Raw genomic sequence first — 25597 nt, 5'->3', positions numbered from 1 at the left:
CTTAGGCTAATGGATCTTTTTAACACTAAGAAAGTGGTAGTAATTCTTGTTTGCTTGGACAGAAAAAAACAAAAAAATGGATGAGCAGTTAACCAAATCAAGTGGGATTTAGTCACTGGGGCACAGTTACAAGTGGCCCCAAATGAGAATACACAAAAAGCTTAGTCTGAGGGTGAGAATGTTAAAATAAAAAAAAAAAGGAGAGGAGCACTTGAGATCTTTATAGCAACATATTTGGCCAAATAGTCAAGGTTTGGCACATACGAGGGAATGAATCCCTAGAAAGATGAAGTTAGTGAGAACATATTCAAATTAGTTCCAATTCAGTTTACAAATTAACAATACAAAATGATTTTATTTTCCATCCTTTCCATTCAAAAGAAAATTAAAAATTATATTCTTGGTGCTAATGTTTGTGAGCCTGCCGTATTTTTGGTTAGTTTTTAAAGATGTGTTGTGTGCTGTGCTTAGTCGCTCAGTCGCGTCCAACTCTGTCCATGGGATTCTCCAGGCAAGAATACTGGGGTGGGTTGCCATGCCCTCCTCCAGGGGATCTTTCCAACCCAGGTCTCCCACACTGCAGGCAGATTCTTTACCATCTAAGCTACTTGTGATAACAAATGTTATTAATGTGGCCAATACATTAAATTTCTAAAGAATAAAATACTATGTTATTATTCACAATGACTCAACAAAAATAATAAAGATTCTACAATTGTTCCCAGTCCTGGGATCATGAAATAGAATAATTTAGTGACCATTAAATGGAAAATGAATTATGAAAACTGTTGTTTCCAGAATGTCTTTCCCCTCCCCTCTTCACTTGTATTAAGAAAAAAAAAAGACCTTTTACTTTCTTCAGATACATTTTAAATAACCTAACCTTTCCCCCCCCATTTTCTCTGAAATCAAATTTTAAAACTTCTAAAATTTGCTCATAGTAAGTGATCTCAGAAGTTTGACAATAAAGCTACTTTTAATAATTTTTTTTTAAGTGTCAAGACTATAGCATTTGCCAAGAGGGTGCCCTGAAGTCTCTTTTTTTGGGTCATTTTTAATGCATTTTAGCTTGTTACCTAGTGTGCATATAATGGAACTAAAGTTCCTATAAGGAGAGAATGAAATTGGAGCACTGATGAGGTAATTAGACATGGAAGTTCAAAGTTAGAAAAATGACTTTGTGTATTAAACTTAGTCAATACAGTTAGTTCAACAACTGGCCAAGTCAGGGAAAGGGGAAATAAAACTACTGTGATTCAAACAGCTTGACTCAAAAAAAATAAAAAAAGAGTCTACAGCCTATCAGATAGCTCTGTACACAATTTAGAGACTTTCTGCCACAATACTAAAATACAGATTCTTCACAAATCACAACTTTATCCCAAATGTTCTTACAGGTTCTATGTTGCTTTTAAATTCTACTAAACAATCGATAGCTTTACAACAAAATTTATTTTATTTAAAAAAAACACATTTAAATCACTATCCCACAAAATGTTTAGAAACATGGGTAACCATGGAAAGTAAACGTGCATATACTGCTTTTATTATAATAATTATGGTTGCTAGCTGAATGAAAACAAATAGTAGCTAAAAAGGTTTCAAACGACAGAAAAACGTATTTAAGTTATGACAATTTTTTGAGTACTCAGATGATGAAATGTGTATTTCTGCACCAAATGCAAAGTTAACAATGAAATCAAGGTATTGAAAGGTCAAAAGGGGCCTCAAACATATTCACTATCTTTTAAATTTTAGACAAAAGAGCTGAGAATAGAAAAAGAAAAAAAAAACCCAACATATACACCATAAAAGTCTTTTTCTTTTTTAATGACTTCCAATTTTAACTCTTTTCTAAAAGCACTAAGGGCATGGAGACCCTTATTGTAGATTATGTATCATCTCCTCTTTGGCTATGAGGTGTGTGGTTTTGTTAACTAGAGACATCAATGAGTTCAGTTTCTGAGACCAGTCATTTAATAAATTATTTGGATCCTTGGGTCTCTGGAAGTTGATAATTCCTGCCAACCTGTCTACTTTAGCAAAGATGGTCTTGTTGACTACTAGATTTGAGAGAAAAGCCTCTGACTCCTGTAAGAGAAAGACAAATTGGTTTAGGACATGATAATTTAGACAATAAAATTTAAGGAAAGTATTTTCTAATATCTTCATTCAAGAATATGCAGGGCTAAAATTCATTATTAATAGTTAGAAACTGATTTCCTGCAATAATGTACTTACCTTACTGAAAGTCTAGGGCTCAGTTTGAATCTCCCCACAAACTTAATACTGTGGGTACCGTTCAAGAGCCTTTGTCAACAGCAACTTGGTCTACCTTCTACAATGTTTCCCACCAACAGCAGTATTATACAGCTTGTTTCCAGAAATACTGGTTAGAATATATGCTCTACCACTTGCTAACTAGGTAGCCAAGGACAAGGCACTTTACTTCTAAGGCCTCTGGTGCCCTTGTCCAGAAACGAGAAGAGTTAATGAACCAACCAAGGATCAAGCCCTCTAACCCAAACTATTCCAAGGTTCTTCGTTTGCAGTTAAACTGTCAGGATACCTCCTGTTGACTATACACTTCGCCTAACTCCTATCTCTTTGGTGGTGTACATTTTACCAACGTGAAACCGAGACCCGAATACAATATTCCCCTAACATGTCCTAGCACCCTTCCAGGGGAACTGCAGTCAAGTCTCCCTCATATGGTTTATTTCTACAGTTCACTTTTTGAACTTAGATGTATTTATTATAGAAATACATACTTTAACTTCAAATTAATCAGTGTAAAACTAACATATTTGAGTAAGGATGTTAACTAGTGTAATATTCACGTAACTATAACTTGGTATTTAGGCTACTCTTTGGTGTTCAAGATAGCTTGGGGAAAGCTTCTATCACATAAACTTAAAATAAGGTAATAAGATGAGGTTGATTTGCTCACTCAGTTTTTACAAGTAAATTGATTTTCAAAATGAGTGGTTACACAAACAATGGTGTGTACTACTTACATCAACAGACAGATCCAGAAGCTGCGCCATCCTCTTCATTGTTATCCGTGTGTAATACTTGGCCATTATTCTAATATTCTGAGGAAAGAAGAAAGGTATGGAGGACACAGTTGTCAGTAAGGCCAAAAGCTCGTTTGTTTTCCTATCCAAGTAGCTTTAATTAAAACGTCAAGGCTCAGAGCTTTTATTCTGCTGCTGTCTGCCACTGGAATGAAACCAGCTCTAAATGTCAACAACAAAACTAAATATTTCAAGATTTTGGCTTCTGCGGTTATTTTTAAGTTATTCTGAGCACACCTGACAACTCTTTAAATACATATAGACTTAGCTAAATTAGTTGTTAAAAGTTGTAACTGTACTAAAATATTTTTGCTAAATGTAAGAATCTAAAGTTCTTCTAACTATGATACAAATGTTTAAAAGGCTAAAATTAAAAAAAAAAAAGCTAAAATTTTAAAAAGATCATCTCAAAATACTATCATCATACTACATAAAGATAACCTGAATTAAATTTCCCAATTTTCACTGGAAGTGGTGCTAAAATTAGAGGTGCCCTTTGGTTATTCTTAATGTTAACCTTACTAACAAAGCAGCTGCACTCACAAGGAAAAATGGGGTTCTGGGGAGAAAAATGAGCTCATCTTTGAAGCAGCCACACCTCCTCCCATCACTAATCAGGGGTGATGGTAACACCAACCTCTCAGGAAAAATAAGATCACTCAAGACTCCCTGCTTTTCCTTCATCCTTTCATTATGACCAAATTCAATTGTCTGTCTGCTTTAAAATCGTTAATTCCATTCCATCCACTCAGTTCAAGCCAACAAAGCCCCTCTTACTTAGCTAGTCTTCTTATCTCCAGTCTTTTCTCTTTCCAAATTCACTCTTCACACTTATTCCCAGAGGATTCTCTATAAAATACATGCTGGTCATTATCCTCTCAGCTTTTACTATTGGGTGTACAAACTTTGTTATGACCAAGACCTTTTCCATATCTCCAAAGTCCTTTCTCACTGAGCCCTTTCCTTGGAGATCGCCAAGTTCCCCAGCTGGTCTGCTGCCTCTGTGACCCAGCTCAGACTATCCCATCTGCCTACTGAACCTACATACCCTTCTCACAAATCTAACCTCACACATCAATTCCTCTAAGTCCAGCTTGACCATTCTACCTGGTGGAACCAATCAACTCTCTCCTTATGCTCCCCTCTCATCCATGTATACCTGTACCATAATACATAATTTATAAATGCCTCTTCCACTGTGATGTATTTTTAAACATTTGAAAGGTAGGGACCATGTCTTATTCTCCCATGTGTCCCAGTGTAGCACACAGAAGGCTCACATTTGTTCTGTGAATGAAGGTTTACGTAATTCAATTTGTAGTGACACCCAAGAATACCAGAGGTCGGGTTTAAAACATGTTACCTGTTTCCAAAACTACCAAGTCAGTACTAGTGAGAAACCACCCCCCCCCCACATCCATCCCTCACATTCTTAAGAAATTCCTTCTGGTTTATATACTATAAAAGTTTGTATTCTTGAGGGGTCCTCTCAAAATGCAGCATGGTAACCCTAGTGATCTTTTCTGAAAAGCTAAAAAGAGGTGGGGGAAAAATGACAAGGGGTAAGATAAATTCTGATGTGCTTGGGAAATAAGACAATAAACATCTGAACAACAAACAACATCACTACCACACTAGGCATAGGGGAAAAAAAAAATCCTGAAGAATTAAAGATATAACATCTAAAAGAAACATTTGAGAAATATAAGTTTAAGCTCAAATTTGCCAAAGTTTGCTTCTAAATTGTCATTTCCAACATGCCAGATCCTTACATGTTCAACAACTCTGTTTTTCAAGTCTTTCCACCTTTTTTCACCTTCCTCTGTATAACCAAAAACGTCAGTTGCAGGACTCTCCAAAGAACCTTTTCTTAATTCCATTCCATAGTCTTCAACAAGTGTGGACCAGCGCATCAACTCCATTGTGGTAAAAAGCTTTAAAAGATCCCTGTAAATTACACAAAACTTACTATTCCAAAACTGTAAAGATTGCATTTCATCTAATAGCAAATTTTAAACTATCAAAGATGATTTTTAGAAAGCTTTGTTTGTAGAACAAGACACGAGGTGACTATTATTTATTTTACTAACTTTGCTACCATTTTTTCCACAGTAATTCTGAACAGTGCCTTCTCCTACTTATCATTCTGTTCTCTCCTGTATTATGTTTGCCAGTCGCTGGACTAACTGACTGTAAACTTACTAATGGAACAGCTAAAAGATGAAGAGCATAAAGCCCATGTCTGCTTTATATAACAGATTTTCAGAAGCATGTACTTCTGAAAATCACAAAGCCCCAACATTTACTAATGATAAAACTGACTGAATAGTTAAACAAGATCTGCTCAAGTGAGCTTGAAATAAAACTACTTCTTGATAAGTGGCTTAGAATGGAGTATGTTATAATCTCATTATGTTAATTTCTAATGCAGTCCTAACAACAAAAAAACCCACTTTATTTTCTGTTTATTCTCTAATATGATCTATCAGCAATCAATTAAGAAGCATACATTTAGGTTAACCAGTCTTTCAAAATGGTACTTCCACTAAGACATACTATACTAATTATAAAAGTACTTACTTGTATTTAGGGATTTCTTCTAACTTCTTGTCACCGCTTATTCGGTGAACCAAGTCTGACTGTTCATTGTCAAAAGGAGCCAAGATAACATAAAGGACAACACTTTTCAGGGCCTAAAAAAGTCGCACAATGCAGCAGAATATAGGCAAGATTAGAAACAAAATGAAAACTCTGGCAGAAGGTGAAAATTCATGGAATAACTATATATTCATCTTTAATAGTGTATTCAAGTCTTAGGGGGAAAATCTTATCAGATTGATCTTTTCATAGGGCTTTTTGGTAATATTAACCTTTCATAAAACTATTATAAAACAAATACACACTGTAAAAGCAGTGCCAAGGGGAAGATTCATAGCATTACAGGCCTACCTCAAGAAACAAGAAAAAAGTCAAATAAATAACCTAACTCTACACCTAAAGCAATTAAAGAAGGAAGAAATGAAGAACCCCAGGGTTAGTAGAAGGAAAGAAATCTTAAAAATTAGGGCAGAAATAAATGCAAAAGAAACTAAAGAGACCACAGCAAAAATCAACAAAGCTAAAAGCTGGTTTTTTGAAAAAATAAACAAAATTGGCAAACCATTAGCAAGACTCATTAAGAAACAAAGGGAGAAGAACCAAATTAACAAAATTAGAAATGAAAATGGAGAGATCACAACAGACAACACTGAAATACAAAGGATCATAAGAGACTACTACCAGCAGCTCTATGCCAATAAAATGGACAACTTGGAAGAAATGAACAAATTCTTAAAAAAAGTGTAACTTTCCAAAACTGAACCAGGAAGAAATAGAAGATCTTAACAGACCCATCACAAGCAAGGAAATCGAAAGTGTAATCAGAAATCTTCCAGCAAACAAAAGCCCAGGACCAGATGGCTTCACAGCTGAATTCCACCAAAAACTTAGAGAAGAGCTAACACCTATCTTACTCAAACTCTTCCAGAAAATTGCAGAAGAAGGTAAACTTCCAAACTCATTCTATGAGGCTACCATCACCCTAATTCCAAAACCAGACAAAGATGCCACAAAAAAAGAAAACTACAGGCCAATATCACTGATAAACATAGATGCAAAAATCCTTAACAAAATTCTAGCAAACAGAATCCAACAACATATTAAAAAAATCATACACTATGACCAAGTGGGCTTTATCCCAGGAATGCAAGGCTTCTTTAATATCCACAAATCAATAAATTTAATACACCACATTAACAAATTGAAAGATAAAAACCATATGATTATCTCAATAGATGCAGAGAAAGCCTGTGACAAAATTCAACACCCATTTATGATTAAAACTCTCCAGAAAGCAGGAATAGAAGGAACATACCTCAACATAATAAAAGCTATATATGACAAACCCACAGCAAGCATTACCCTCAATGGTGAAAACCTGAAAGCATTTCCCCTGAAATCAGGAACAAGACAAGGGTGCCCACTCTCACCACTACTATTCAACATAGTTTTGGAAGTTTTGGCCACAGCAATCAGAGCAGAAAAAGAAGTAAAAGGAATCCAGATAGGAAAAGAAGAAGTGAAACTCTCGCTGTTTGCAGATGACATGATCCTCTACATAGAAAACCCTAAAGACTCTACCAGAAAATTACTAGAGCTAATCAACGAATATAGTAAAGTTGTAGGATATAAATTAACACACAGAAATCCCTTGCATTCCTATACACTAACAATGAGAAAACAAAGAGAAATTAAGGAAACAATACCATTCACCATTGCAACAAAAAGAATAAAATACTTAGGAGTATATCTACCTAAAGAAACAAAAGACCTATACATAGAAAACTATGAAACACTGATGAAAGAAATCAAAGAGGACAAAACAGATGGAGAAACATACCGTGTTCATGGATTGGAAGAATCAATATTGTCAAAATGGCTATACTACCCAAAGCAATCTATAGATTCAATGCAATCCCTATCAAGCTACCAACGGTATTTTTCACAGAACTAGAACAAATAATGTCACAATTTGTATGGAAATACAAAAAACCTCGAATAGCCAAAGTAATCTTGAGAAAGAAGAATGGAACTGGAGGAATCAACCTGCCTGACTTCAGACTCTACTACAAAGCCACAGTCATCAAGACAGTATGGTACTGGCACAAAGACAGAAATATAGATCAATGGAACAGAATAGAAAGCCCAGAGATAAATCCAGGAACCTATGGACACCTTATCTTCGACAAAGGAGGCAAGGATATACAATGGAAAAAAGACAACCTTTAACAAGTGGTGCTGGGAAAACTGGTCAACCACTTGTAAAAGAATGAAACTAGAATACTTTCTAACACCATACACAAAAATAAACTCAAAATGGATTAAATATCTAAATGTAAGAACAGAAACTATAAAACTCCTAGAGGAGAACATAGGCAAAACACTCTCTGACATGAATCACAGCAGGATCCTCTATGACCCACCTCCCAGAATATTGGAAATAAAAGCAAAAATAAACAAATGGGACCTAGTGAAACTTACAAGCTTTTGCACAACAAAGGAAACTATAAGCAAGGTGAAAAGACAGCCCTCAGATTGGGAGAAAATAATAGCAAATGAAGAAACAGAAAAAGGATTAATCTCAAAAATATACAAGCAACTCCTGCAGCTCAATTCCAGAAAAATAAATGACCCAATCAAAAAATGGGCCAAAGAACTAAACAGACATTTCTCCAAAGAAGACATACAGATGGCTAACAAACACATGAAAAGATGCTCAACATCACTCATTATTAGAGAAATGCAAATCAAAACCACAATGAGGTACCATTACACGCTAGTCAGGATGGCTGCTATCCAAAAGTCTACAAGCAATAAATGCTGGAGAGGGTGTGGCGAAAAGGGAACCCTCTCACACTGTTGGTGGGAATGCAAACTAGTACAGCCGCTATGGAGAACAGTGTGGAGATTTCTTAAAAAACTGGAAATAGAACTGCCATATGACCCAGCAATACCACTTCTGGGCATACACACCAAGGAAACCAGATCTGAAAGAGACACGTGCACCCCAATGTTCATCGCAGCACTGTTTATAATAGCCAGGACATGGAAGCAACCTAGATGCCCATCAGCAGATGAATGGATAAGGAAGCTGTGGTACATATACACCATGGAATATTACTCAGCCATTAAAAAGAATTCATTTGAATCAGTTCTAATGAGATGGATGAAACTGGAGCCCATTATATAGAGTGAAGGAAGCCAGAAAGATAAAGAACATTACAGCATACTAACATATATACGGAATTTAGAAAGATGGTAACAAGAACCCTATATGCAAAACAGAAAAAGAGACACAGATGTACAGAACAGACTTGAACTCTGTGGGAGAAGGCGAGGGTGGGATGTTTCGAGAGAACAGCATCGAAACATGTATATTATCTATAGTGAAACAGATTACCAGCCCAGGTTGGATGCATGAGACAAGTGCTCGGGCCTGGTGCACTGGGAAGACCCAGAGGAATCGGGTGGAGAGGGAGGTGGGAGGGGGGATTGGGATGGGGAATACATGTAACTCCATGGCTGATTCATGTCAATGTATGACAAAACCCACTGCAATACTGTAATTAGCCTCCAACTAATAAAAATAAATGAAAACAAAACAAAACAAAACAACACAAATACAGTGAATCTTTACTAATGTGAATTACTACCTGGGTTGCTTTTTTTCTTTCTTTTTTTAATTGAAGTACAGTGATCTAGTTAGTGTTCGGTTCAGGTATTCAAGAAGGAAATGGTAACCCACTCCAGTATTCTTGCCTGGAAAATCCAGGCAGAGGAGTCGAGCAGGATACAATGCATGGGGTCACAGAGTTGGACATAACTGAGCGCCTGAGCACAATTTCAGTTACAGAGCAGACTCAGTTACATATACATATATGTATTATATATATATTATTATTTTTCAGTTTCCTTTCCATTGTAGGTTATTATGAGATATTGAATATAGTTCCCTATGCTATATGATATATCCTTGTTTATCTATTTTATATATAGTGGTTGTATCTGTTAATCTCATACTCCTAAATTATCCCTCCCCCAAACATTTTTTAAAACAAATGTATAAAAGAAAAAGTCATAACAAGTTAGCAGTAAAAAGGTGGAATCCACATGTACACTATTCACAAGTTTTGCAAAATAATTTTCCAAAGTAATGCTGGATCTTTATCTGTGACCTCAGTTAGAAGGTAACTGCTATACATGTCTTAAATAGTAAGCCTACATTTCTTCAAAGGTCATAAATAGAGTATTGCCACAATTCATCTGAATCAATAATGTTAAAGTGAACTATCAACACAATGAACAGAAAGCAGCACCACACAACTGCATGTAATTACTGAAGTTAAATTATTTCAAAATAAATAAAAAATGCAAATTCTTCCTGATAAGTTTCAACATCAAGTTTAAGACTCTATCTTTAAAGAAAAAAAAGAATATATTCTTACCTGTTGCCACTTTTCACTTTCTGCCTGTATACAGGGTGTATCATAGATTGCTCTGTAGTGCTTACAAATAGACAAATAAGATCCTTCATGTTGATCCAGTTGAATCATTAAGTTATAGTATTTCAACTTTAATTTCTGTAAAATATTGACAAAATGGGGTTTATGGGTTTCTTCCCCAAACATTTTCAAAGTAAACTTAAAGTAAGAGATAGGCTTACCTCTGTATTTTCTTCCTGGAAAAATTTGGTGTTAATTTTTTTGCTGATGATTTGTGTACGAATGTAATCCTTCACTGCTAGGCAGAGCCGCATTTGCTCCAAAATAAACTCCACTCGCTCTTTCTTTTCCATTGACCCATAGGTTTCCACCTACCAGAGTAAATCCCCAAGTAAGGTTATAATGTTTAGTAATAGTTTACAATTGCAACAAAGTTAGATAGATATTAAAAATTCACACTTGATAAATAAGAAACTTCATGCATATTGGGAGAATGCTGATGGTGATATGAAAAGCTAGTTTCCTTCAGGAAATTACAATTTTAAAAAAATTATTATATGGTAAAATGGATGTTTTCCTCTTGGTGTAAAGTTCTATAAATTTTAATACATGTACAGATTTCTGCAGTCACCATTACAGTCAAAACCTAGAAAACTTCTGTCACCTGAATAACTGATGTGCCCCCTTCAGTCACACACTGCCCCTACTCAACCCCTGACAACCAATGATCTGTCCTCCAACACTGTCGAGTTGTCCTTTCAGGAATGTCAAAGATGCAGCCTTTTGAGACTATCTTTGTTTATTCAGCATAATGCTTTAAATAAGATTCATTCAAGCTGTTGTGTAAATCAAACAGTTCATTCCTTTCTATGACTGACTAGTATTCCACTGCACAGATGAACCCCAGTTTAACTATTCCCCTGCTGAAAAACATCTGGGCTGATTCCATCTTTTGCCTATCATAAATAAAGCTACTCTGAACATTAGTGAAAGAGTTTTCTGAACATAAGTTTTTCTTTCTCTTGGGTACCCAAGGATGGGTTTGCTAGGTTATACAATAAACATAAGTTTAACTTTATAAGGAACCTCCACCCTGTTTTCCAGAGAGACTGCACCATTTTTTAATCCTATCAGCAATCTTTGAGTTCCAACTGCTTTGCATCGCCACCAGCTCTTGGTACTGTCAGTTTTTAAAAAAATTTTAGCTATTCTAATAGACCCTGACGCTGGGAAAGATTTAAGGTGGGAGGAGAAGGGGACGACAAAGGATGGGATGGTTGGATGGCATCACCAACTCAATGGACATGAGTTTGAGTAAACTTAGGGAGTTGGTGATGGACAGGGAAGCCTGGCGTGCTGCAGTCCATGGGGTTGCAAAGAGTCGCACACGACTCTGCAACTGAACTGAACTGAATAGGCATGTAGTGGTATCTTATCATTGTTTTAATTTGCATTTTTCTAATGGCTAATGAAGAAATGACAATTCTAAATATGAAAAAGATGTCAGTTGTAAGCTAACTATATAATAGTTGAAACTATTACATAAAAAAGAGGCATCAGTCTTTTTAAAATTCAGATAACAAGTCTGATGTGACCCCTTATGGATGCAGTAGATATACACTATTCAAGAGAATCAATTATATCAAGTACTATGAAAAAGTTCCTAATATAATATCTAGCACACATACACTATAAATGATTTATAAAATCTAGAATGACACTTTTACAAAGTAGACTGAAGTAAGGCTATTGTTATTACTATAATTTGGTCTAAAAATTTTTTATTTCATTGCTTCTCCTTTGTAAATTTTAAAAATAGTTATTCAACATTTACTGTGCTAAGCACTCTACATACACTAATTCTCCTTTGCAATTTCTTAAGGAAAATAAACACACACACACAGTGAACCATTAATGTTTCATTTATACATCTTCACTCACTCTCTCTGTGTGTCAATTACTTTGAAGCAAATCTCAGACAAGACATTACAAATAAATATTTCAATATGGTATCTCTAAAAGATAAACCTTAGGGAGGGGGGTCGGGATGGGGAACATATGTAAATCCATGGCTGATTCATGTCAATGTATGGCAAAAGCCACTACAATATTGTAAAGTCATTAGCCTCCAACTAATAAAAATAAATGAAAAAATAAATAAATAAAAGATAAACCTTAAAAAAAATTCTTACATAAAAATTCTTTGTATCATTAAATTTATAGTCACTCTACAATAGTCTTTTAATCAACTAAGAATCCAAATAAGGCTCATACTTTACAATCTGTAGATATATTTCTTATGTCTCTTTTTTCCTTGCAATTAACTCATTGAAGAAATCAAGTCAATCATCCTATAGTTTCCTAGAGTCTGAAGTTTGTGGAATGTGTTCCTGTGGTTAACTGGCTCCTCTGTCCCTGGTATACCTTTAAAACTGGTAGTTAAACCTTTGTATATTAATTTTTTGGGCACGAATACTTCACAAGGGATGCTAAATCATGAGGCATATAATTCTCCTGCTTGGAAAATAGAGTTTGAAGACAAAACTATGGGGAGAATAAAAAGATCAGCTGTTGCCAAGGGTTAGGGAAAGGAAGGGATAAATAGGCAGAGCCGGAGGATTTTCCCGAGCAGTGAAACTATTCTGTATACTATCGATACGATGGTGGAGACATGTCATTATGTTTGTCAAATCTATAGAGTGTACAACACCAAGAGTAAATCCTAATGTAAAACTAGGCACTCTGGGTGATAATGATGTATCAACGGAGGGTCAATGACTGTAACTAAGGTACCCCTCTGATTTGGGATGCTGATAGCAGCAGAGGTTGTGTGTGGTGTGAGGCAGTGGATACATGGGGAATCTCTGAATTTCCCACTCAGTTTTGCTGTGAACCTAAAACTGCTTTAAAAAATAAAGTATTTTAATTGAAAAGAAAAAGGTGTGTTGTGGGGGGGGTGGGCAACTTTAAGTCAAACAGAATTAGTGTGAATTCCAAACTCAACCACTTCTGGACAGTGACTATAGTTACTTAACTCCTTTGACTCAGTAGCCTAGAAACTGACCACCAATCAGATATTCATTAAAAATGAGGCCAATGATTAACAACAAATTCCGAAGGCACAGATAGATGTACATGAATTACTGATTTAAGTTCAAAAGAGAATTAAAATGTTCAAATAATAGCATAAAGTTAAGACTAATTTGTCGATCTTACTTTTCTTCAAAACTTTTTAAACAGTTACTCACTCTTAATCTTGGTGGTTCAGAAAAAAGCAATAAGGTGCCCAAAAAAGCAATTGTAAGAAAATACTGCTGATTGAATGGAAAATTTTACATACCCTAAAATGCAGCTCCTTACCTGTAACTCTTGTAAAATGGAGGCTGCCTCTTTGACATCACCATTTTGCTCTTTTATTGTGGCTAATGTTTTTGTAAGCCGAGCACGCTCAATTTCAACATAAATCTAAAAATACAAGAAATTCATATTATCCAAATTCCTACAGAAACATGTTAAAATTGAAAAGGCAGAACTGAACTATCATCAAACAAGGTATTTCTCTTGCAGCTGTCATGCACTTATCTTCCTCATACAAACATTTTACACTCACATAATTTTAAAGAAGACATCTCTATAAAACATTATCCATATTTTGCAGCTTTCATTTGAGAACCTAAGTAGGAAATCACTGTGCTTAACAAATAACAGGGCCAAACAGCAAAGACAGTGCCACAGAATGGCACAGCCACAGAAAGCACCTTTAAAAGAATTGATTATTTGAAAAATAACACTCTGCAAAGAGCAAAGGCAGTCCACTAACTGTAATTCAACCAATACTCTCATTCTGATTTCTGTTTAAATGCAAGTCTACTTTCTCTAAAAATATCTGACCTTGTACACTGTTAAAAGTTACTAGCATTTTTCATAGCTATATGAAATGTTTGGTTTATAATTTCCAACAAGTGAAGATTAAAAATATAACTATAGCCTAACAGAGTCTAGGGCACTAATTTTCATGCTTGTGCTTGTTGACTTGCTTAGCCTTTTCTCTGTAACAACCCCTTTCCCCACTCACTCCCAAAACCTTATCTCAAACGGTAACAAAATGCTTAGAGTTTCCTAAATGTGTTAAGCATTTCTCACTTGCTATCTCTGCGTATAACTTCCCCTATATCTAAAATGCCCTCCTCCCTACATCCTGGCCCAGCAGAACTTGTATTCATTCTTTTTTGGATGCCATTCACAGTGTGTGGGATGATCTTAGTTCCCCGACAAGGGACTGAACCTGTGCCCCCTGCAGTGGAAGCATGGAGTCTTAACCACTGGATGCCACGGAAGCCCCAGAATTAGTATTCATTCTTAAAAAGCCAGGTGAGCCACCATCAACTCTTTGAGGCTTTCCTGAGGTCCTCAGCCGGTCAATCGTCACCTCTGTGCTGCAGGAACACCCTGCTACTGTCATGCCCAGCACAGTAACTGTTTCTATGACTGCCTTCTTTTGACATTAAAAATAGTGTCCTGCCCATTTTGGACCTCGCACAATACAGTCAGGTGATCAATAAATATTTAATGAACTCAACTGTCAGAGAGGTAATAAGTTAGATATAAAACTAAGTTTTTGTCTTCAAACCACAAAAATCTACCTAGAAAGAAATGTATCTACCACAGTCACCATTTCCTACTTGCCCTTTTTAGAGAAACACAGACTAGGCTGGGGAGGTGGGGGGAAGGCATCAAAAAAATACAAATACATTTTGAAAAGAGTGAAATTTTGAAAACTAATCTCACACTGCAACACTCTAAGAAACCTCAGCTATACCAAACAAAGATTTCTCAAGCAGATCTAGGTGACATGAAGAAATAACCTTATGTTTAATATTAGCAAATGAAAAATTGGGGTAAGATGACTAATTTCTAGAAAAATCTGGATATACTAAGACTGTCACTATTTATATTCACTGGCATATGGGAAGACACTGGATGTACAAAGATATGGGTTAAATTATGGTAATGACATTTGGTGTATTTCATCTCAAAAATACATACATATGTACTTAAATAAAATGTTTAAATACATAAGTATCTCTGATTACAGGTAAGAGTACTTATCTCACTGTGAGTTATACTAATAGAAAACTCACCTTTCCTTCTGTAACCATTCGTAGAGTATCAATTAATCGAAGTTTGATGGGAAGGTCTGTGATTTCTTCAACGTAAGTACAGCACTGTTGAACCATTTTTGCAACAGCCTAAAATAATAAAATTCATTCACAAGTTAAATTCATTCCTCACACAGGAAAAGGAAATATTTTATTTATGGAAGTGCTGTAGTCAAATTCGGTCTCCCAAGAAACTATATACTGAAATGCCTATATACAAAAACAAAAAACAAAAAAACCTCCCTTAGCTAAGAATACTGAATACTCAGTAACAAATCAATAAAGGATAGGAAAACCTCAGTCGCAAAGACTTTAGCCCCCTTTACAACTGGTGAGCTGATCACACAAAAGGACAGGTGAGAGAGGCATGTCTGGCAATGTCTACCAGAAGGCTAGCTAATTAGTTTTCTTGCAGCCAAGAAGAAAAGTATGGAAGAAGTGGCAACAGACTAAAGGCGTGGGAAAGAGAAAAGCACAATTTAACAGTAGCCGTGATAGCAATGAAGCCATGAAAAAGTCAGTGGCAGAAGCAGAAGATAAAACAACAGTTCCATCACCTGGATGGAGAGAAGGAGCTACAGCCAGCCATGCTCACCCCAATAAAATGTGACATTGAGAAGCATAGCATCTCTTGCCCATAGTTCCCAGACAGGTAATAAAGCAGGCTGGACTGTATTTTTTGCAGCTCTAACTGTCCATGATCTAGGTCAGGGGTCAGCTAACCTCTTCTGTATATTTTTATAAATATTTACACAGTAAGTATTTAGACTTTGTGGGCCAAAGGGTCTCTGTAGCAACAATTCTGCTCTGTCTTGCCACAGATACATGACAGATGGGTGTGGCTCTGGCCCCCAAAACTTATTTACAAAGGTGGCATGGAGAATTTGGTCCTTGGTCCACAGTTTGCCAACCCCTAATCTAGATTCTAAATGGCACAGCATAGTCATTGATAATAATAATCAGGACTCTTGTCACCAGGAAAATGTTGTTATATTCAGCATATTTAAAGATAGCAGAAAAGGAAACAAAGTATCTTGCCTCAAAAGTAACATAAACATTAACTGTCTAAATAAAAGACATGATTAAGTAAATTATAATTAATCAACTTGATGGATTATAACACAGCCATTTAAAATAACAACTATGAAGGAGCTACAAAGAACTAGAAGAAAGCTGCATCAACACTCTCAAAGCAATTTTGTAAAAATATGCAACTACATAAAGACTAGAAGAAAAAAAAATAAAAGCAGTTGTCATAAGAACAAGGACAGAATTTTTTAAAACTCTCTAAATGTTGTAATGTTGACTTAACATCGTTAGATTTAAAACAGATTCGTAGAAAGGTTTTCTTTTTCTAAAAGTCCTTATTCAAATTTGAATGTATTTGTTTTCGATAAATCATGAACTCACTTGTTTTAACTGACTCCGTCTTTTTGACAAAAGCATAATATTTTCATTAAGTAAATCCCATTCTTTAGCCTCATAGCACATCTTCACTATTGCGACCAAGATACGGGATGTGGACACCATATCAGAAGCCTGTGAGAATGAAAATTCACACTGAAAGTTAATGGAACAATGTCAAATGAAATTAATGGCAACTGAGGTTTTCATTACAATCTACTCACAGTTCGGGTCTGTTTTTCCAAAGAGAGAAGGGTTTCAATGACTTCTTGAAGTCTTCCTTCCTAAAACAAGAGGTAAATGAACAATAAAAACACCACCACCAACACAAAGCCAAATAATTTAGTCTAACATGAGGCGTTTCTGAAACAGTAAAGACAAAATTTAAACAGTAAAGTCTATCTTAGAGCAGAGAGACCACCTGCACAACTGTGTGTCCTTTTCTCACTTTCATGATACAGCCTGCTTCTCTAGAGGATTCCGGAAGCCAGTGGTTCCCAACCTGGGGCCCACAAGCTATTTTTAACATTTCTAAATGCCTAGGAGAAATGGAATCTAGCAAACCAATGATTTAACACCCAAGAAAAACATCAAGTCTTTGTTTTGGATTCTAATTCATCACATCAGAGTGGTAACACCTGTTTATCTTGTTCTGAACAGAGACTCTTAACTGGCTGCCACCTGTGCCTTAAATTCATCAAAAATATTTTAAAACATGGAGCTCTGAGAAGTAAAAAGGATATTTGGTGGTAAAAAGATAGGAAACCCTGGTTTAAGTTTTCAGTGACTTTAGAAGTAAAGTAACGAAGCCCACCAGAGATTCCCCATGCGTGCTATACCCAGTCTTGGGCCAACAGCAACCTCCACCTCACACGTAAAAACAAAACACTCTCCCTGGGGCAGACAAGAAGAAACGAGAATAACAAAATTCAAGTAACATAAACCTAGATAAAAATACACGAGGACTAAAATAAGCCATCATTGGGAAACACACATTTTGATAAAAACAAAACCAACCCACAGCACAAAGACTGGATTTATTTAAGGTAATGGTATTAATGACACTGAATAAACTAGAAGTAATGAGGAGGGCTTCATTTGTAACTGCTTTTCTAACCGTGAAGGGGATTTATTTTTATGTTAAGGACACTCATAGATGACACTTGAGTCCTGGCCCGTTTTCCTTTTATTGGCTGTGACACTCATAGACTACACGTGAGTCCTGGCCCGTTTCCCTTTCACGGGCTGTGCTGGGCCTTGGCTGCGGCGCAGGGTCTCCCTTAGTGGCGGCAGGCTTCTCCCCGCCCTGGCTTCTGTCTTGGCCACGGGCTCTACAGTGCCCGAACTTCAGTAGCTGTGGCACGTGGTTCCCAGGCTCTAAAGCACAGGCTCAAGGCGTGTGGTCCACTGGCTTAGTTGCTCTGCGGAATGTGGGATCTTCCTGGATCAGGGATAGAAACCACATCTCCTGCATTGGCAGATTTACCTCTAAGCCACCAGGGAAGCCGGAGTACTACTCTTTTACTGATGAAAGAAACTAAACAACTTCTGAATTAAGGGCACAAATAATGTTTAAACTTTTCAAAATATTGTTTCCATATTTTCCATATGAATTTTCCATGCAGCACACAAAATGTACTGTATAGCCACTGTATGAATTTATTAATTCAATCTGAAAACGGGAACACCAGTTCTGAAAGCTGCTTAGGCTCATGTACATTTATTGTACACAATAAATGCTGGTTAAATGCTTCTGTCCATCAGAGCTGAAGAACAAAGAACAGGGCTATAAATTCTCCAAAGCTAAAGGCTAATAAATCATAAAAATCAAAGAATCTAAACCTGTGTTGTTCAAGGGTCAACTGTAGTTTCCACAGGGAAATGGTTACTATTCGGCAACAAAACAGTGCAAGAATAGCTAAAATGCAAAATACTGTTTACTAATGGTACCCTCTTGTCGCTTTTGTAATTACTATTAGTCACATGACTGTGATCCACAGAATATAGTTGACTACATGTGGTATTTTAATTCAGAAATACGGGTTTTAAAGAACTATACCATATATAGGAAGGAATCACACACCACTCCAGGGCTGGGGTCTACCGGTATCAATGAAACATGAAATGTCACTGTCCCCTTCTCAGAAGGGCACTCTTGGAGAGCGCTCTCTAGTCAGTAGTCACTCAGCGCCCTCTTTAACACTCCAGCCCACTGACTTTCCGGTCTGCAATGACTCTGTGGACAAAGACCAGCACCTACCTGAACTAAAGGATACTGGCCCTAGATAATTAAGATAACATATCAAAAGAATGATTTCAATAAGCTCAGATTCCTGCATCTTCCCCTACAGAGAAGAACTCTAAAATCATTAACTTGAGCTGTCTGTTTTTTGTGATTAGCAATAATCATCTGATGTTCGACTACATGTTTGATTTTCTTTTTTTCCCCAGCCAAAACTCCTATACATTCTGGCTCCTCCCTTATCTTTTTGGAACAGGCTCTCAGAGATATCTGAGTGGCTGCTTTCCTGGGCGACAGTCCTCAGTAATGCCCCAAATTAAGACATAATTCTCAACTGAAAGGTTGTGCATTTTTTTCAGCTGATAACCCCAAAGTCTTTTCCATCTTAATGCTCACTGTCTTTCTAACTTCACTAGAATGTGCTCAGTAGGAGCAGGGGCTCTGTCTATACTGTTCACCACTTGACTCAGTGCTCTGCACCTGCCCACACTTGCAGTGGTGTTTCTGTAGGTATGCCGGTGCATCCCTTCACACCTTGTACCACAGTTATTAGTAAGCATGTCTCCAAAGTGTTCTTAAGTCCCTTTAGGGCTAGACCTTGTTTGACTGGGGCTTCCCTGGTGGCTCAGACAATAAAGAACCTGTCTGCAAAGAAGGAGATCTGGGTTTGATTCCTGGGTTGGGAAGATCCCCTGGGGAAGGAAATCGCAACCCACTCCAGTATTCTTGCCTGGAGAATTCCATGGACAGAGGAGCCTGGTGGGCTATACTCTATGGGGGCTGAAAAGAGTCAGACACAACAAAATGGCTAACACCTGTCTGATTGGGGCTTCCCAGGTGGCTCAGTGGTAAAGAATTTGCCTGCCAATGCAGGAAACACGGGAAACTCACGTTCAATCCCTGGGTCGGGAAAATCCCCTGGAGAAGCAAATGGCAACCCACTCCAGTCTGGAAAATCCCATGGACAGAGGAGCCTGGCAGGCTACAGTCCCAGGGGTCTTAAAGAGTTGGACAGTCTGTTTGATGGTATCCCTTGCACCAACTTGCACATAGCATGTGTCGAATGAACTGACGTTGACATGAACTATTCATTTGATCTTGGCTTACAATTCCTGATTCTTACTGTTACAGTAAGTAGAATGTGACAAATTATATAGCTGACAATTCAGTGCTGAGGGACACTATCATCAATTTCATTAAATGCAACTCCCAATTCTCAAACCATCCCACTTTTCACCCAATCTTCCATGTTCAATCCTATGGTTAAACATCTTCCTCCTTCTTTTCCTGTCTACTCACACGTCATCCTTGCAATCCTACCTCCTAGATGCTGCCTTTCAACTCCGAAGAACAAGATGGTTTAGAGCTACCAAAACCAACTTGTTAGAACATGTGACTCTTATGAATCCTTTTCCTTATTAAAATAATCTTTGTCAGTGAGGTAAATGACTAAGGAGTTTGTTCAATATCAATACATGTTGGGGATCTGTATGTTCTATACGTTTGTGTCCTTTAACTCCTAAATGACCCGATCTTTTAATGACTCCTTAAACAACCTAAATAAGAAAAGGCTAATAAAATGTTAACCACAAATAACTTAAGTGTAATGCCAATCCAATACTTTTAAATGACCTATCTCTTGAAGGGGTCTTTTGTCCAAGTCATTGACAATCAAGTAAACTGTTTCACATTTCACCTCCTCTTTATTTTTAGTATTAACCATGAGAAGAAGTTGCAGGTGACCAAAAGAAATGAAAAGACATTAAGTGGAGGGAGAAACAAAGGATATATTTGATTTAAGAATGCAAGTAATCCCTAAATCTTGTCTTGAAGTCACTCAGTCGTGTCTGACTCTTTGCGACCCCATGGACTGTAGCCTATCAGGCTCCTCTGTCCATGGGATTCTCCAGGCAAGAAGACTGGAGTGGGTTGGCATTTAATAACCATGTGTCAAATACATGGTAATCCAAAAGCAGGAGTGGGAGCGGCTAGGAGGGGAACTTTCTGCATGTCAGAACTGTTAAACACTATATCTCTATAGTTCAGAAAAGGCCCTCCCAGACTAATTTTTAAGTCCTGAATGCAAAAGTGACACATCAACGATTATCACAAACTAATGTCACTTTTATTATCTCACCAATCTGATACAGGGTCCTCAAACACCAATCACAGAAGCAGTAGAATGTAATTTTTTTAAAACAGGCTCTGCAGGGACTTCCCCGGCAGTCCAGTGGTTAAGATTCCATGCTTCCACTGCAGGGGGCGGGGGTTCAATCCAGGGGAACTAAGATCCTGAGTGGCCAAAACAAAAACAAACAAAAAACCCGGGCAGGCTCTGCAGCCAGTCTGCTTGAGTTGAAATTCCAGATCTACCACTGTCTTACTTCAGGCAAGACACTTACCTCTCTGACCCTCAATTTTCTCTTCAGTGATATGAGCGTAATAACAGTTCCTACCGCAGAGGGTCAGTGTAAGGATTAAAGCAATACCTATGAAGGTATGCCTGGAACCTACATACCATATGTATGTTCGAATGTATATATGTTACCATCACCATGACAGCTAACATTATTAGTTACTGTTGTTACTTGCTAGGTGAGTGTTAGGACACAGAAAGAGAACTGTACTAGGTCATAACTGTAAGAGATACAAAAGGCCTAGATTTGGCAATTTTACCACCTGGGTTTAGACTCCAGTTGGACTTTTGAAGGCTTTTGCTATATGTGGTTTTCGCACCTGATACATTCTTATTCTCTACACACATAATTTTTTATCTTAAATTGTCTTTCATATTTATAAAATGTCTTAAACACAGAAGTGATAAAGTCTCTTAAAGAAGCCATGGGACATAGCAAAAAGAACACTTGTTAACTGTTGCCAGGAGACCTCTCTAGACCTTGGATAACCGCTGAATTTACCTGAATCTTAGTTTTCCCAGAAGTGAAGATAACAAAACTTCCTTCAGTTGTTTTTTTTTAAGTCTTTATTGAATTTGTTACAATACTGCTTATGTTGTTTATGTCCTGGTTTCTTGGCCATAGGGCATATGTGATCTTAGCTCCCCGACCAGGGATCAAACCTGCACCCTCTGCATTGGAAGGCGAAATGTTAACCACTGGACCAGCAGGAAAGTCCTCCTTCAGCTTTACCGATGGGTTCAAAATGAAAAACAAAAGAATGCATGCTAGGGCTTCCCTGGTGGCTCTGTGGTCAAGAATCCACCTGCCAATGCAGCAGACATGGCTTCGATCCCTGATCTGGGAAGATCCCACATGCCGCAGAGCAGCTAGGCCGATGAGCCGATACTCTGTGCTCTAGAGCCTGGGAGCTGCAACCACTGAAGCCCATGGGCTCTAGAGCCCATGCTGGGCAACAAGAGAGCCACCGCAACGAGAAGTCGGCACACTGCAGCTAGAGAGTAGCCGCTGCTCTATGTAACTGAAAGAAAAACCCGCACAGCGACGAAGACCCAGCACAGCCAAAAAAATATATAAATAAGTAAAACTATATTAAAGAATGTATGCTAAAATAGTCCATGCATTCCAATGCAGAAATGCAATGCTTTAAGTATTTTTTCATGATTAGCAGAATGCTTAGAAAATAATATAAAATGATAACTAAAAAGCAAAACAGAGAAACATACTCTAAAAAAAACTAAGACAATTATCTAATCCAAAAGTTGAAAACTGTGGTGTATTAAAAAAAACCTTCTCCCCTCCATGCCCCAGCCCTCTTCCCCTGCCCCACCTCCCCACAAAGAAAATTCATATCTACACCTTGTTGTGTTCAACAGGCACAGTGGCTTAAAAGAAAAACCAAAATGGCTCTAATTTTGTAAGTTTAACATGTCCCAATATTCCCTGCTTCAAACATTTCCATCATCTACTTGATACCTTAAAAAAATCAGCTGGCATTTGAATTTGCAAATCTATTCAACTATCTTGAACATAACCACAATGTTGTAAATAAATGCTATACAATGACCACTAGAACAACTGTAGCAGCAACATTATTATTTTTTTCTTACTGGCCTGTAAGTGATTTGAAAGCAACAGTTTTATCCACTCATCTTTATACTTTCCACAATGTCTAGCACTGACTGGGTCTTGCACACAGTAGGCTATCAGAAGAGACTGGTAAGGGGAAGGTTTCCTTTCACCCTCGTCTCAGTTCTAGGAATAGCTGTACTCATTTAGAACAATTAGCTTCTTCTTTATGGACATTACCAATCTATTAATTCCAAAAAGGTGGTTCCGGGGCTGACTCTGGACTGGACATGTGTTTTGTCTGATCTACGTGGTATTGCCTCAAACAGTGCTTCAAAACAGTTTAGTGTCCAGTTTCTAAATACAGAGGCAATTCATACAAAAACCCATATTCCTGGTCACTCCCACAAATAAGAAGAGCTGACAAGGCCTGGCCTTCATTCTCCATTGGCAAAGCAGAACCTAAGGTGCAGAGTTCCTGTCCCCTTTCCCGGAGCAGGTGCTCAGAAGTCCAGCTTTTCACTACACTTTGCTCACTGGGCAGGACAGCTCAGTGGGAGCAGAAACTCCAGAGTCAGTGTGCCTGGGTCTGTATCCTGGATCCATCATTTTGCTATTGGTATGACTTTGGAGCGTGTGACTTAACTTCCCCTAGACGGTTTTCCTGTCTGTGAAACACTAATGATAATAATGTGGACCTCACAGGGCTATGGTGAGGATCAAATGAGTTAATATGTGTAAACAAACACTTAGAAGAGTGGCTGGCACTGCAGAAAGCACTCAATAAATGTCAGCGATTATCTGCCCGGCTCTGGAGGTGTCTTGAGTTTTCCAACCTCTATGTAACTGGTGATGTTTCTTTACACTAGCAGCTAGAAAGCTCATAGATGAATTTATGGTTCCCTTCCACTTAGGGTACTGAACCTAAGAAATACAGGTCTATCAACTTCATCATCTTTTCCTATCCCTGACTTTTCTAAAGCCCCACTACATTCTTTTTTTGGGAATAAGGGAAGCATTAAAAGGATTCTTTCTAAAAACTAACGGTGAAGTATTATTTGACACTCCTCCTGCCCCTGAATTTATTGTTTTAATGTACTTAGATAGAAAGCTCCATAATAGACAAAAACAACTCTATTAGTGAATGCATCCCAGATGAACTGCAATAAATGATTGTGGCTAGATTGATCAAAGAATTTAAGGAGGCCTGAGCATAATCCTTAACAACCTCCTATAATGGAACTGATGTAACAACCATCCAAACCCTAGTCAGGCAAACCTAGGTTTAAATCCCTGGTTCTACCTATTACTAACTGTAACCATCGACGACAACTCTTGAGTCTTGGTTTCTTTACACACATACACAAAGTTGCCTGGCACACAACAGTGGGGACATGATAAATGCTTGAAGTAAAATTTCTGTTTCATGGGAGATAAGCAGTTGGGCTAAACTACAGTTCAAGACCTCCGCTAATCATGTTATTCTGTACTTTTGTGCCTATCTGTCTTTACTCGCAAAGTACCCGCTCCTAGGATGACTCCTCCCCATTCCAATATTACTCATTCTTCAAAATCTAATACAAACGTCAGCTTCTCTGAAAAAGCCTTCTTTAAATCACCAGTAAGAGCGAACAATTTCCTTCTGTTTTTCAGTAACACTTTCATACTCGTATGGCACTCACTAGCACACTAGCATGCGCGACCCGTCTAATTCGTTGTATACACGAACTCCTTAAGGACAGGGGTCCTGTATTAATCCCCTTCGTACCATCACTTTCCCGTCCCTTCTCCTGGCCAAAGACCAAGCACATCGTCACGATCCGTCCGCAACTTAACAAGAGAAACTGATTCGGCAAGAGCAACAGAACGAAACTCTCTGATCTACCGTGAATGCTGAAGCCGCCTTAAACCCTGAGGAACTACTAAAGAAAACTTGAAACGGTATCCACGAAAAGGCAAAAAAAAAAAAAAAATACTACTGGAGCCCCAACTTCCACGGGAATGAAGTGACCATCTGTCCTGGGGAGGGTCTGGGAAGCTGGAAGTACTACGGTACTCCGGCTGCGGGGTCTCCCTGGTCGGGCAGACCTGGGATGTCCTGCTTATGCAGGCCTAACTCGGGCCGGACAGACAACCGCGGGATGCGCGCTCCAGTCCGGAGGCCCCCTGAGGCCTAAGCAAGCTTGGCGCCGTGACTCAGCCCCTGGCGCCCGCCAACAACCAGCCGGCCTCCCCTCACCTTGGCCAGTTTCTCGCACTCGGGCAGTCGCTGATCCACCGTGGCGCTGTAGTCCACCTCCATCTTGACGATGCGCCCATCGGCCCGCTCCGAGCCGCCGTCCGCCATGGTCCCTGCCAGAGCGTCCCTTGATGTCCCCCTGCTTCGGCCACCACTCGTCACCCACACCGGAAGCCGCCGGCGCACCCGCTCAGGCAGTGAGTCGGCAGCCCGCGCGAAGGACCCCGCGAGGCCCCCTGCACTGGCCGCCAGTCAGGCACCGCCGCGGACAGCCCCGGGGGGCGGAGCGGGGAACGGGGCTCGAGCGTGCCCGCACGCGCGCACACACACGCACACCCCACACCACCCGCCCCTCCGTCTGATTTTGCCTTTGGTGGCAGACTTTTCATCTACAGTTCGTGGTGAGAAAAGCTAGTATAACTGAATAGACTATGATGCATATTCTTGCAC

The 25597-nt window shown here is 38.3% G+C and overlaps 1 protein-coding gene across 1 annotated transcript; it reads right to left on the bottom strand.

Moving 5' to 3' along the window:
- Window positions 1-1802: 1802 nt before the first annotated feature.
- On the bottom strand, window positions 1803-25337 carry PSMD12 (proteasome 26S subunit, non-ATPase 12). The gene is made up of 11 exons (XM_061144420.1): window positions 25148-25337; window positions 16905-16964; window positions 16687-16815; window positions 15259-15366; window positions 13478-13582; window positions 10339-10488; window positions 10121-10255; window positions 5658-5770; window positions 4850-5024; window positions 3018-3095; window positions 1803-2091 (listed from the first exon to the last, which is right to left on the bottom strand). Exons 1-11 carry the CDS (start codon window positions 25253-25255, stop codon window positions 1882-1884), a joined length of 1371 nt encoding a protein of 456 aa, XP_061000403.1. The 5' UTR covers window positions 25256-25337; the 3' UTR covers window positions 1803-1881.
- Window positions 25338-25597: the final 260 nt, after the last annotated feature.

This window comes from Dama dama, chromosome 5 (genome assembly GCF_033118175.1).
Source record: "Dama dama isolate Ldn47 chromosome 5, ASM3311817v1, whole genome shotgun sequence".
Lineage (NCBI taxonomy): Eukaryota > Metazoa > Chordata > Mammalia > Artiodactyla > Cervidae > Dama > Dama dama.
This window is presented reverse-complemented; position numbering and strand designations above follow the sequence as displayed.

Bases quoted from the DNA above. Each gene is read 5' to 3' on its own strand.
- PSMD12 (XM_061144420.1), bottom strand. From the start codon at position 25,255: ATGGCGGACGGCGGCTCGGAGCGGGCCGATGGGCGCATCGTCAAGATG. The intron at 3,096-4,849 runs GTAAGGATCTGG...TTCTTTCCTCAG, and splicing joins AAAACAGAGTTGTTGAACAT to AATATTAGAATAATGGCCAA. The intron at 2,092-3,017 runs GTAAGTAGTACA...TTTCTCTTACAG, and splicing joins TTCTGGATCTGTCTGTTGAT to GAGTCAGAGGCTTTTCTCTC.